This window comes from Acanthochromis polyacanthus, chromosome 3, assembly GCF_021347895.1.
Source record: "Acanthochromis polyacanthus isolate Apoly-LR-REF ecotype Palm Island chromosome 3, KAUST_Apoly_ChrSc, whole genome shotgun sequence".
NCBI lineage: Eukaryota > Metazoa > Chordata > Actinopteri > Pomacentridae > Acanthochromis > Acanthochromis polyacanthus.
This window is the reverse complement of record NC_067115.1, coordinates 27,242,988-27,257,240: the sequence shown is the minus strand read 5'-3', so window position 1 is coordinate 27,257,240 and position 14,253 is coordinate 27,242,988. Positions and strand designations below refer to the sequence as shown.

Below are 14,253 nucleotides of genomic sequence, written 5' to 3'. Positions count from 1 at the left end.
TTGTTTTTCTTCTGAAATTTCAGGCTGTTCATAATATTTTAAAGAGATAGTTCATTCAATGTGAGCATTTCAGAATTGTACTTTTTTGTGCTAAAACAAAGGGACTTATTTATAGATTATTATGCTGTGATTTTACTTGCCACTTGAGATCAAACTGGTCTGGATGTGGCCCTTGAACTAAAATGAGTTTGACACCCAGGCTGTCAGAGAAAAGCATGTTGACCTTAAGCAGCTGATCCTGCAGGAAACTACAGATAGTCTTTTGTTCAGGATTTTCTGATTGAAAAAAAAAATGAGAGGAAGGAACCTTGACATTTATCAGTTTATAGGTATTTCTGAAGGAAAATTGGGGAAGAATGTTGTTTTTGTGCCAATGTGCGTGTGCAGAAGAGAGAGAGAGAGACAGAAATAGAGCTATTTGTAATATTCAAATTAAATGCAAAATAATTACAAACACCATTAAAAACTCCATGAGAACGTCTATGGAAATGTGATTATTTCTTAAAAGGGTTGTCAGTCTCATGCCATACTACTCAGTCCCAACGTTGAGCTAAAAAAAAAAAAAGAAAAGAAAAAAGTCTATTGCATGCAAGGAGTCGTCTGGAAATAATTTCTCCTTGCTGATAGGTTGTTCGGCTACACCAGCCCAACTTGCTCATGGATTGGCCAATTACTCTTTCCCCCCTCCACTTTCTCATTGGCTTTTGGCAGTGATATTTCCCTGCCATCATTTGCCCATGCAGCTTTCAATGAATATTGTATGTGGTCTCTGGGTTTTGGTGCTGATCATTTGAATCGGCGGCTTGCAGAGCAGGGGGCTGTTTTTTTTTTGTTTTTTTTTTTGCTGGATGAGCGCACCAGATGATGGAATTTCTCCCAGAGTCCGCAGCCGCTCGCCCCGAACCGTCTCCTTCCGAAATGAGATAAGAGCTCGGAGAATCCAGCGAGGAAGATGTTCTGCGCCAAGCTGAAAGAGCTGAAGATCTCCGGAGAGTGTCCGTTCTCCGGCAGCGCCAAAAATAATGAGCTGGGAGACTTTGAGGAGCGCGCAACTGACGCCGCGGATTTATTGCCTATTTCAAAGGACGTGCATGGAAAAACAGGCGAGGATCTGCCTCGACAGAAGACGAGCAGAGCCAAAGTTAACCTGCATACACTTGGGGAGAGCATCCAGAAATTGGCATGCCCAGAGGTGAGTATAAATGCATTTATTATTATTCACCTCATGTGCTTCCTGCAGCATGTTCTACATAAAAAAAACAAACAAACCAGGCGCTGCATCTTCAGTGATAGGATTTTTCTGCTTTTACGCATAGACACCATGCGTGTTTATCCTCTTGAGATCATAACACTTGAATCCTGCTATGTTTAAATATTGGTGCCTGGGTAATTGCTATTTCTAAGTCTTGCCAGACGATGACCTTTAACTTGCTGGACACTTTCTGATACAGTTTCAAAGGCTGCACACTGCCCTCCAACGAATGGTGACACTATCAGATCACAGCAGGGACTCTGAAAGGTAACTACTGTTGTCGTTTGTTTGTTTTTTTAATCCATATATCTATACATGCAGCTGCCACAGTGACAATAAGAGCAACACTGTCTAAAAGCAGCAATTACTACTCCTGCTATAAATTACATCCTGCCACTTCTACCACAGCGTGTATTGTAAAATTGAGCCATACCTTACAAATTCCTGCTGCCGCCCTCAATACCGGGGTGATACGAATGATGATAACAAGAGTGAGGTGTGATACAGACTCAGGCTGCTATGGATACCTGGAGAAGAAAAGAGAAACCCCTTTACAAATCTGCTGGCAGACATGTTACTATGGAAAATGGCACACAGACAATGATGCCTTCTGATGTGGGGTTAAAATGATTAACCAACTGCAATGTTTGGGTAATTTTTTTTTATTGATTACTACATTGCAGGAGCTTTCAATGTTGCCTTTTTTGCTTATATAAACTAATATCTAAGAATATGGATGAATATCTTTGTGTCTTGAGCTGTTGGTCCATCAAAGCAGGCCACAGGAACAAGCATTTTTCATTATTTAGGAAGATATATGGCGGATTAATCAATCGTAAAATTATGTTGTTGAGAAGTTAAGCTCTAATATGATGTATCTGTGTGACTGAACTATAAAATTATTGTCCACTGGTTGCCGATTTATGTGTGTGATTTTGATATTTGTCGACTTTCCAGTCCAGTGTTTTGCTGTCCACACTATGGGAGTTGCAGAGATGAGCCAGAGCATTTACTGGAGATGATGAACATTTACTCGAGCAAAACAGGTAAACGGCAAATCTGAAAATCACTGCGCAAAATTTGTAACTGGCTTTTTAAAGGGTGTGCATCAAATCCTGTTTTTTTTTGTTTTTTGTTTTTTTTTGCACGCGTCCACCAGCAATCCCGATGGAAGCTTTGCAAGTGGCTCTTGGCGAGGAGCTCTTCAATATGTGTTATGAGGAGGACAGACACATTTTAAGGGTGGTGGGGGGAGCTCTCCACGACTTCCTCAACAGCTTCAACGTCTTGTTGAAACAGAGCAGCATGCAGCCCAACCCGGACAGAGGAGGTTGTGTAAACGAACCTTCGGTGCTGTGCTTAGACAAGGATCCGGGTCTGCTTACTGTCTATTTCTTCAACCCCGGCCCGACCACTGAGCTCTTTTTCCCCGGAGTCATCAAAGCTGCTGCCCGTCTGCTCTATCACACCACTGTGGATGTGCTGAAGGACCCCCACACTGCTAAAGACAGCATCTTGCAGTCCAGCCCGCAGCCATATCTTCTGTACACAGTTGTAGTTAAGGATGCTAAAAATCTGAGCCCCAGTCCGCTGCGGGCGACCTCAGCTGGGACCCTTCCTACCTCTCTCTTCTCCACTGTGTTCCCTTTCCATCTGATCCTGGACCAGGACCTGGTTCTGGTACAAATCGGACACGCGCTCAGAAAGAGACTGACCAGGAAGGACGGACTGAGACGGTCTGCTACCTTCCAGGAACACTTCTCCATCGTCACCCCCCAGATCAAATGTACCTTTCAGGGCATTCTGACCATGCTAAACGCACAGTTTATCATTCGGATCAAACATGGAGTCTCCACCACAGATAATACAGGGAAGGTATGTCCACATGTCTGTGAGATAATTTGACGTGACGCCAGTGACTAATGAAGTGTATTAAAGTTTTCCCATCATTATCTTGATATTAAATGAAGTGAGATAGAAGAAGTAAAAAAATGGACTGTTTAAAAGCAGTCAAGCTTATTAGTGGTTCACTTGGCCACACTTGGCCTGGGGTGAAGATCGGCGTAATACCCCCAGCGGAGATCAGAAGCAAATGTCAAACCATTTCATTCATCAAAGGCACAGTCATGCTCGTGCTATTTCTGCAAGGGTGCACGGGAATTAGTTGACCTGGAAAAAAAAACCACACACACAACAAAATAATATCGGTGAGTAAACGTGACAGTCCTACAATGACTGATGACATTCAGTCGGAGATGATGCCGCTTAACATACCACTTGTCGTCTAGTGGTAGAGTTATCATTAGAAAATGGATAGAGTCCAGTTAAAACAGGTAGAAATCAGAGAGCGGGCACGTGACCAAACATCTCCTCCATGTGGGGATGATGTTGTGTTTGTGACAGTCTGCATTGTCAGTGGAAGTGACACATTTAACATTAATTATGGTACACTTTCAAAGTCCTCCTGTAGCTAAATATAAGTCAAAGCATTCACTGTCACTTAAATGGGTCTGTGAGGCCTTTATTAAGAAACCAAACTGTTAGACAAAAATAGTTTTTTTTATCCATCCAGACACAATGAAGCGAATGCAAGAACTGGTGAGAGGATGGTGTCAGCTGTACATAATCCTTTCTGAATAAAGGCAAAGTCTGGTTTAATAGGGCAAGTTGTTTAGGCCATTTTTTTGGTATTAATAGTGAATCTTTACATACATAAACCCTACAGAGCCCAGCATAGCGCGAGTGCTACAATTACATTTTCATTTTTGATTGGTGCTAGATTTGAACCAGGTAAGATAGATCGATCAGTCTTTTTGCATGTAAAATCTCGGGAGGTAGACCAACATTTCACATATTTACCATGTCTCAGAGCGCTTTTTTGTTGCAGTGATGGGTTTGTAAAAACACCCAATAAAGTGCACATAGCAAAAGTCTTTCTAAATGAGACCACGGGATATTGTGCAACTTTTTTTTAAAAAAATTTGAAGGATACAGCTATGCTATTTCTCTATTTTGAAATGTATGTTAAAAAACTATTTTTTTAGATTTATTGCACTTTTAAACAATTTATTGTAGAAGTTAAGACATAAGTCAATACATATTATTAAAATTTGGGATGTGAGTGTTATATTGATGTAAAGCACATAAAAATACTCCAAACAACTGCACTTCAGTATGTAAAAATGAAAAAATATGTACTGGTGGACTTGCACAATGGTAGATCTAAAAGGGTTAAGATGACATGACAAAAGATTTTTTTTCTTGTTTTTATTGTTCACATGCTATTATTCATCATTAAAATCTGTATTTTAATTTAGCATGTTTGCATTTTCTAACATGCTAAACCAAATAGTGATGTGAGGTGAAGCAGGTATAATGTCTCATGTCAGTTTATAGTGTTAGCGTCCTGACGTTTCCAAATTAGCCATACACTCAAAGTGCAGCTGAGTCTGATGTGAATGTTGCTAGTTTCAAAGGCATTTGATCATAAACCGAAGCACTAGGCAAATGATAAAACTAAGGGAAAGTATTACAAGGACAAATGTTTTCACTGGATTTAAAGGAAAATCATTATTTGCAGTGACATTTAGCTCTGAAATCTAGAACAATCCATCCAGTGCTTGTTGAGATACACTACTGTTCAAAAGTTTGGGGTCAAAACTAATACTTTATAGAGACTACTGTTGATGTGGATTGTTTTCCACTGTCTCCAGGGCATTCTTGTGGTGAACTTATTATCTATTGTGTTGGGTTTCAGAATCAGAATAAGATTTACTAGCCAAGGAAATTGAGTCAGTTTTCTTTTTCTTGGCTCTCAAAGTACTTACACAAAGATAAGGGTACATTTAAACAAGGACAACATGGTAAAGAAAGTAAAAGGAATGTTATATAAATGTATACTACCACTGAAAGTTTGGGGTCACCCAGAAAATTTCATTCTTTCCATGAAAACTCACACTTTTATTCATGTGCTAGCATAATTTCACAAGCGTTTTCTAATCATCAATGAGCCTTTCAACACCATTAGCTAACACAATGTAGCATTAGAACACAGGAGTGATGGTTGTTGGAAATGTTCCTCTGTACCTCTATGGAGATATTCCATTAATAATCAGACATTTCCAGCTAGAATAATCATTTACCACATTAACAATGTCTCGACTGTATTTCTGATTAATTTAATGTTATCTTCACTGAAAAACTTGTTTTCTTTAAAAAATACGGACATTTGTAAGTGACCCCAGACTTTTTAACAGTAGTGTACTTCAGTCTGACTGACACTCCCGAGAGCCGCACTGCTAGCGTCATTAATAATGATGTGCTTAAGTTAGACAAGACTTTCCCTTTTTTTAAATTACTGCTCGTCTGAAACATAAATAAACTTGGATTTATTTACTGCTGTAGTGGTCAGAAATCTGCGCATAGCTTTCATTTTGTAAATACCAAATTTGGCAAGCTTGTTTTGGTTTTTCTCTAATGTTTACATCTCTTCATAATTCTTGAGGGAAACTATGCATGTATACAATGTATGTTTTGTCACTGATAGAAAGCTTCTCCTAGTTTGACTGTGGGAGAGATGTACTTAAGAAAAACATGCTGTCTCTACATCCTGCAGCAGAATGTGGTCTACACAGTAATCCTAATGTTCCTCTTGTGAAGACCAAAATGTTTGAGTTAAATAAGGCTCTGATACAAACTAACTTTACACATTTCCACTAAAATGAATGCTTCTCATCTTCTGATTTTTCCTTTCAGCTCATGGACCTTAAAGGTCAGATGATTTACGTTTCAGAGTCAAACGCCATCTTGTTCTTGGGCTCTCCATGTGTGGACAAGTTGGAGGAGCTAACGGGCCGTGGCCTCTACCTGTCAGACATCCCCATTCATAACGCACTGCGTGACGTCGTCCTGGTGGGCGAACAGGCCAAGGCCCAGGACGGCTTGAAGAAGCGGCTGGGGAAGGCCAAGGCAGCCTTGGAGCATGCTCACCAAGCCCTGGAGGAGGAGAAGAAGAAGACAGTGGACCTCCTGTTCTCCATCTTCCCGGGCACCGTGGCCCAGCAGCTGTGGCAGGGAGAGACGGTCCAAGCCAAGAAGTTTGACCGAGTCACGATGCTCTTCTCCGACATTGTGGGCTTCACGGCTGTTTGCTCGATCTGTACGCCGATGCAAGTGATCACGATGCTCAATGAGCTGTACACCAGGTTTGACCACCACTGTGGAGAGCTTGATGTTTATAAGGTAGGTTCATGTCACTGCACACTGCTGAGCAGAGCTTTTGCTTTTGTTTGCCACTGTGGGGGTCAGAATTTACCTTTTCAACATCCGTTCATGATTTTACCTGGAGAAACTGCTGTGTTGACAATTCATGAGAACCCCCGAATGGATAGCTGACAGTAGCTCGCTGTCCTGTCTTTTTTAAATGCTCTCATATCAGGCAAACAACCTTGGAATCATGTCAAACTGTTATACTTCATATGGCAAAGTGACATGGTAAGGTATTAGGTCATATTCAACATCCTCGTGTTGTTTTTTATAAATTACTATTTATACATAGGCATTTTGCCACCTTTAATTTGTTTATAGCTAGTAACTTCTTTTTGTATGTTTTCTTTAATAACCTTGTAGTCAAAGTATTTAAGCATTTTAAATATATCTTATACAAATTTTCCCTCTCAAAATGGGGTTTTAAAGACGTCTTGTTACTGCTAAGTACAGTGGTGGAACATACATTTGCACGTATATTGCATTAAGAATCAGGTGCACATTACAAGTGCAATTTCTTTCAGTACAATCACAGCCGTTATACTAAATAAATCCTACAAAAGCCATTAAAAACTTAATAAATTGATTGGTCCCATGAAAATATGAGAGTTTGAGCATTGGGTCATTTTGGCAAAATTTAGTTTTGTTAGTTTTTCTTGTTAACAATAAACAAAGAATACCATTTATATTTGTCTGTGTCTGTCTAACGAAGCCATACCTTTTGAAGCACAAAAAGATTTTTCCACAAATGTTTCATGACAATATTTGAGATGTGTAAAATTTTATTGCTGCCCGAATGCTTTTTTCCACTGCTGTATGTTGTGTTTATAATACTAAACCTGTTCATTATAACCTACACTAGTGTTCAAAAGTTAGGGGTCACCCAGATAATTTCATGTTTTTTATTTCATGTCACTTTTATTCATGTGCGAACATAATTGCACAGAGGTTTTCTAATCATCAATTAGCCTTTCAGCACCATTAGCTAACACAATGTAGCATTAGAACACAGGAGTGATGGTTGATGGAAATGTTCCTCTGTACCTCTATGGAGATATTCCATTAAAAATCAGCCGTTTCCACCTAGAATAGTCATTTACCACATTAACCATGTCTAGACTGGATTTCTGGTTCATTTTATGTAATCTTCATTTAAAGAAAAAATGCTTTTCTTGTAAAAATACGGACATTTCTAAGTGACCCCAAACTTTTCAACAGTAGTGTATCTACATTTTTTTTTGCTAGTCCAATTTTAAGTTGTTTAACCTAAAATGTATATCTGTAATAATGTGTGAACTCCTCTTAATGCCTTTAAACCCATTAAGATTGAAGACATATTACCATAGAGTTTGCTCAGTGGTAGCTATGACGTGGCTTTCACAAACACACCTAAATCCCAAAGCCTTTGATTGTTCAGTTTCCTCCAGTAACAGCAGGTGCGTACAACACTGAAGAAATATATCAAACAATGCATTTTTGAAGATTCAAAAACAGAGTTTCCACTTCAATGTTACACACTTTAAATTCATTTAGCAGTAAAAGGATAATGCGAACAATCTAGCAAATAACACAGCAGCATAGGAGGCGTATGAGGTCCAAAGCGGTATGAAACGCCGTCATAGATTTACCGTTTGTGTCAAAGTAAAAGCATTTTGAAATCAGAAGGCAGAATGTGACAGTAACTCAACCAACTACCCAAGTGTCTGCCAAAGGCTGCTAATCTGCAGGGAGGCTGGGTAATGTAATCAAAGTGTCATGGAAGCATAACAGAGAGAGAAGCGTGTTTGACAAATATCTCGTAAAACGCTAGGAAGTCAGGGGTTCCTTGAGGACCCTGTTTCCACTCCACATGTCTAAGCCTAAAAATAGTTTCACTTTGTCTCAGCCACGTAGCTGTTGAGTGCTCTGCAGTCCAGTTTTACCCAAACAAAAAAGAAGAAGGGGAAAAAAAAGCACTGAACTTTATAATGCAGCTGAGGATCAAGGTTTAAGTTTTATTACTCCACATGTTTTTGACTTTTTGTCTCTTCCAGCAAGATGAAGAAAGAGATTTTGATGAATATCCACTTCACATTTATCATTTTGTTTAAGGTTCTTTGTCTTCATGTCACGTTGTTTTTGTGAAAGCTAATTTAATAGTTTCAGGTTCAAAAAAGGAGACCGTAATATGTGACTTTATATGCAGTGAGGAAGCCATTTGACGTTGGGTGGGAGACGACACAAAGAGCTTCTGAAAACCTGTATTATGTCTTATTTGCCGGAGCAGAAACGATGATTTTTCGCTGTTATTTAGGTGGAGACCATTGGTGATGCGTATTGTGTAGCTGGTGGCTTACACAAGGAGAGTGATACTCACGCTGTCCAAATTGCACTCATGGCTTTAAAGATGATGGAGCTTTCAGACGAAGTTATGACACCGACAGGAGACCCAATACAGGTGAGGGTCAAGCACTAATTACTGTAATGCTCCCTGTTCAGTCTGATTACGTACCTTCTAACAATATGAGTTTTCATTTGAAGAGCTTTGAGCAAAAAATGTCTCTGATTTCAAACCTAATTATTCATACTCTGTTTGTTGTTCACACAATTTATAGCCGATTACAAGAAAAGACCTGACAAAACCTTTGCATTTAGAGCAGATAGTTTTTGACTGACAGTGTCATTTCCAAATTTGCATGAATGATTTACTGATTTCAAGAACTCTGAGCTATATTTTATAAAGACTATTTGAAGATAACTTAGTATAATTAACCAAGGACATTAAGAGCCATCATTACCTGAATCAAGGACTATTCCACTATTTTACAGAATTGCAAAACAGCAGGAGCTGCATAAATACCATTTTATCAGAAATGATTAGAGCAAATAGATAATAAATGGCACATTATAGGGAGATTTTTCTAAAATTATGCAGCGAGAACCATAATTAACAAATATGATGTTTTAGGTTTAGACATTTGACATTTATCACGATGTGTAGAAATGCAGTTATTTTTTTCTAAACTGTCACATTTTAAGACGTTTTGCTATAAAAAAAAAAACGCAACTTGTCATGTGACATTATCACTAACATCCCAAATCAGTGACTGACAGACAGTGTTTTAGAAATGGAGTCTAAGACAATTACTGACACTGATCGCTCGTAATTCTTTTAATTCTGTGTGTAAAACTGCTGCAGGAGATTAAATACTCAGTTGTTGTCGTCGCTTGCATTCATCAGTCCCTTATACAGACATGAAGTCACGCAGAAAAACACCGTGAGGAATCTTCTGCATAAAGAATGTTTTTTTTCCCAGCTATGTTTATAATTATTGATATTACAATTTAAACAAAAAAGCACTCAGAGAGTACAGTACTCTGTCAAGGCTGCTCAGTCGTACCATACATAGCGTACACATGCATAACACATGTCTGTGCTCAGCGCAAGGTCATCTTGTTTTTGGGTACATCTTTTTTAAATGGCCATATTCTATAATGCTGTGATTACTGCCATGATTTTTTTTTTCAAGGTTTCAACTGTTGAAAATGGATATCTGTATCACGTGACCTAAATATGTAGCAGGCGGTGGGAATTGATGGGACTCAGAAGCGCCCCCACAATTTAATCAGCTGTTCCTTGTATGATTTCCCATGGATAAGTCCTGATAAGTCCGCAGCGGTCGATTTGAAAAAGGATCATAATCATGTGATTGTCAGCAGGCAGGTGACGTAGCGTTCAGTTGTTGTCATGGTTACAGTGACGCCGTCCCGCTATCTCGCAATGATGCAGAAATCTTTAACAAATCCAGGGATCCAGACTATAAGCTGCATCACTGCCAAAATCTAATCAGGTGGTTCTTGTGTCATTTCTGATCTTGTCTGAAAATTTCATCCAAATCCGTTAGTCCGTTTTTGAATAATGTTGCTAACAAACAGACAAGCAAATGTATGCTGATCATCCTGTAACTCTGCTGTTCCTTGGAGGTGTAATTACATTAGAGCGAGGACAGAAATTCATTTTTATGAGTACCAGCCCATCCCTCTGATGGGCTGTACCACTGGTTGTGTGGGGTGGCCAGATTTAAGTCTGAGGTGGCCCCCTTGGTTTCATCTATTGGCTCTGCCCCTGCTCTGAACGCACAGAAATACAGTCAAGAACATCTCATCACTGGTTGTTAAAGCCCTGCCTCAGCCTTACTGAAATCTTTAGTATACTGTGGTAACACTGAAAACAGTGAACATGTAGCACTATTGAAAGGTTCTAGAGACTTTTTGCTGCTTATATTCTTATCTGTTGGATCCCATATTCAGTCTGTGGCATATCAGTAACCCCAAACGTACAGCGAGAGTGTTGAGTCTTGCCAACCTCAGAGCTCTGACCTCAACATAGGATTCAGGAAGTTATTTTCATTCAGTGTCACTCTCTAAAATCCACTGTGTATCCGCAAGGTCTAACAAATGGCAAAAGTGCATTTCTCCCCGCATAAAATATTTACAAAGCTGCTTTTTTAAAATGAATGAAATGTTTTGTACATCCATGTTTACTTGCTAGTAATCTTCCCTGCTGCCTTTCTTGGTGCATTTGTATGTTTGTTTAGATTTCACTTCCACCAACTACTGGTGGTGACAGCAGCACTAAAACAAAGTCAGAAATGTGTATTGAGCTGCGGTAAAGCTCATTCACATCCATACGTGTGCAAACCAAGTGAAACTCAACGTTTTTTCCCCCAGATGCGTATCGGCCTCCACAGTGGATCAGTGCTGGCTGGTGTAGTTGGGGTGAGGATGCCACGCTACTGCCTTTTTGGGAACAATGTCACGTTGGCTAACAAGTTTGAATCATGCAGCCAGCCTGGAAAAATCAACATCAGCCCGACAACCCACAGGTGAAAGAATACTGTCATCTTTGTCACAGTGAGAATTTGACCCCACAGTAATTCTTCACTACTCACTCAGGAGATAATATCTGCCTGGAAAGACAAAATATGTCAACCGCTTTTAAATATATCAGCACACAGAAGGTCTGGATGGTATCAGTTGTTTCCACAAGTGGTTGTTGCAAGAAAAAAAAACATAAAGTGTCCTAGATGGGAAAATAAGACCACTGCGTTTCCTCTTGTGTCAAATAATTCTTTTTTTGGATTCATGTTTTATTTGTGTGTTCTTTGTTCCAGATTGCTGAAGGGTCGCCCAGAGTTTGTCTTTGTTCCCAGGAGCAGAGAGGAGCTTCCGGCCAACTTCCCAGAAGATATCCCTGGTGTTTGTTACTTTTTGGAAGCGTCTTACAAAACTTCAAGACTGACTATTAAATGAAGTTCGACTGACGCAGAACCCTCCAAAGAAAACAACAAAAAAGAAAACAGTAGCTATGAAGAGATGTAAATGTATCTAGTGAATACAGTGCAACTACCTTGTATATTTTGATTTGGGTTGTTTTGACATTGATGATATTGTCCGCCAGTCAAGCTCTTGCAGCTGCTTAATTACAGAGATGTCAGCTTGCTGTCAAACACGAGTGTCGTCTCCGTGCAATTATCCATTTGTATGGTTGCAGTAGAGAGGAACTCATTTCATCTTTCTTCCAGAATAAGTCATCTCTGCAAACTGAGCAGCTTTCATTCGTAGCTCCCACCAGAGACATAGATGTACTGTCAGTAAAAGACTTTTGGACTGTTTTGTTCTTTTTGACATTTAAGAGGTGCAAAGTATTAATAAAACATGCGGTAAATGTGGCTAAAAAGCACACAAAACAAGCAAATATATACACTAAGGTTCAAAAGTTTGGGATCACTTAGACATTATTATTTTTGAAAGAAAAGCATTTTTTCCCAATAAAGATAACATTAAATTCATCAGAAATACAGTATAGATAGGTAGATAGATCTGTATTAATCCCAAGGGAAATTTAAAGGCAGTCTAGACATTGTTAATGTGGTAAATGACTATTTTAGCTGGAAATGACTGATTTTTAATGGAATATCTCCATAGGGGTACAGAGGAACATTTCCAGCAACCATCACTCCTGTGTTCTAATGCTACATTGTGTTAGCTAACGGTGTTGAAAGGCTCATTGATGATCAGAAAACCCTTGTGCAGTTATGTTAGCACATGAATAAAAGTGTGAGTTTTCATGGAAAATATGAAATTGTCTGGATGACCCCAAACTTTTGAACAGTTGTGTAATCTTGCAAAATGTAGATACTGTATGTTACAGAAATCTTTTTTGGATGTGAAGTTGCTAAACAGATTTATGGACCGTAAATATCTGATCGGTCCATTTATAACTGGTCAGACGAGGTACCTGATAAGTACTGATGGTACATCAGCTGAAATGGAATTGGCTTTTTGTGTTTTAGGGAAGAATTTCATGACAAATGATGACATCAAAATATATTTTAACATTTAGGATTCAACCTCTAATCAAATGAAGCAACGCGGAGCAGATTCAGGTGCCTTATGGGGACTATACGGACAGGGTCATAGATGTCAGCTTTCAAACAAAATGGAAATATTTCTAGTTTTTAGCAGTTTTATTAATTTTCTTTTTCATTTAATATTGCCAATATGACAACACGTGTCAATACTTTATCCCACAGGCAGACAGACAACCAGAAGCATTGTTGTTGCAGTGTGTGGTGTGTTGACATAAAGCATTCCGAGATCCCACTTTCCTACTATATATGAAAAGAGTAATGTACGCATATTTTTACTTTTTTCACTGTACACATTGACACTATATTTATTACATGAGCTTTGTAGCACAGAGAAAATATGACACAGCAAGAACACATGAATGTTTTGCCATCACTCATAATGATGTGCTTTAATCGTTATTGTAATGTAATCAAAGTGCAATAAATATTGGCATTAACAAACTGTGACTGACTCTATAGTGTAGCAACATGCAGATATTTATGCAATATTTTCAGGCCTTTGACACAAACAAAATTTTGACATGAGACAGAATACGTACAGTTAATTTTATGCTATTTCATACGTGCATTCCACTACATTTCAGAGAAAAATATGTGCTTCTTAGGCAAGTGCAGTTATCTGACAGTTATATATACTGGTTACTACGGAGATTTCTTGAAAAAAACACATGATCAGTTATTTAATTGGAATGCATTGCTATGAATAAAACAATGTTATATATATATATATATATATATATATATATATATATATATATATATATATATATATCAAAAACAGACTGTACTGTGCACAAGTGAAGTAATAATGCTTAAAAAATGTGTATTTCTTGTCATTAAGTATGACTATTTATTACTGTGGTTGCATTTCTAGGTCCTTGTCATGCTGAAAATGAAACTAGGACTAGTCTTACACCTGATTATATGACTGAATAATCTAAACATCAATTTAAATCCTAAAACTTTTCCAAGTACTCTACACATGTAGCTATAAGGAGTACTTTTGATGCTATAATTACAAATTTAGATAGATAGATAGATAGATAGATAGATAGATAGATAGATAGATAAACAAATATTTTATTATTCCTGAGAAAATTTCAAATATTCAGCAGTTTACATACAACAAAAAACAAAACAAAGCAAACAACCAAACAAAAAGACAAAACAGGCAGGTTAGTAACCAGATTAACAATAGCACTAAAGGTTAGTATGTACTCTAAAAAAAACTTGCTCTACAATGCTATAAATAAAATACCTCTAATTTAAAATCAATAGAAATACTAAATGTATTAAAAGTCAATATACAATATTTACACATTT

The 14,253-nt window shown here is 38.2% G+C and overlaps 1 protein-coding gene across 1 annotated transcript; it reads left to right on the top strand.

Annotated features, from left to right (window-relative positions):
- Positions 1-699: 699 nt before the first annotated feature.
- Positions 700-13,372, top strand: gucy1a1 (guanylate cyclase 1 soluble subunit alpha 1). Its single transcript, XM_022208494.2, has 8 exons — positions 700-1,192; positions 1,452-1,519; positions 2,210-2,298; positions 2,412-3,127; positions 6,008-6,493; positions 8,811-8,954; positions 11,228-11,382; positions 11,671-13,372. Exons 1-8 carry the CDS (start codon positions 953-955, stop codon positions 11,807-11,809), a joined length of 2,037 nt encoding a protein of 678 aa, XP_022064186.2. The 5' UTR covers positions 700-952; the 3' UTR covers positions 11,810-13,372.
- The last annotated feature ends 881 nt before the right edge of the window (positions 13,373-14,253 follow it).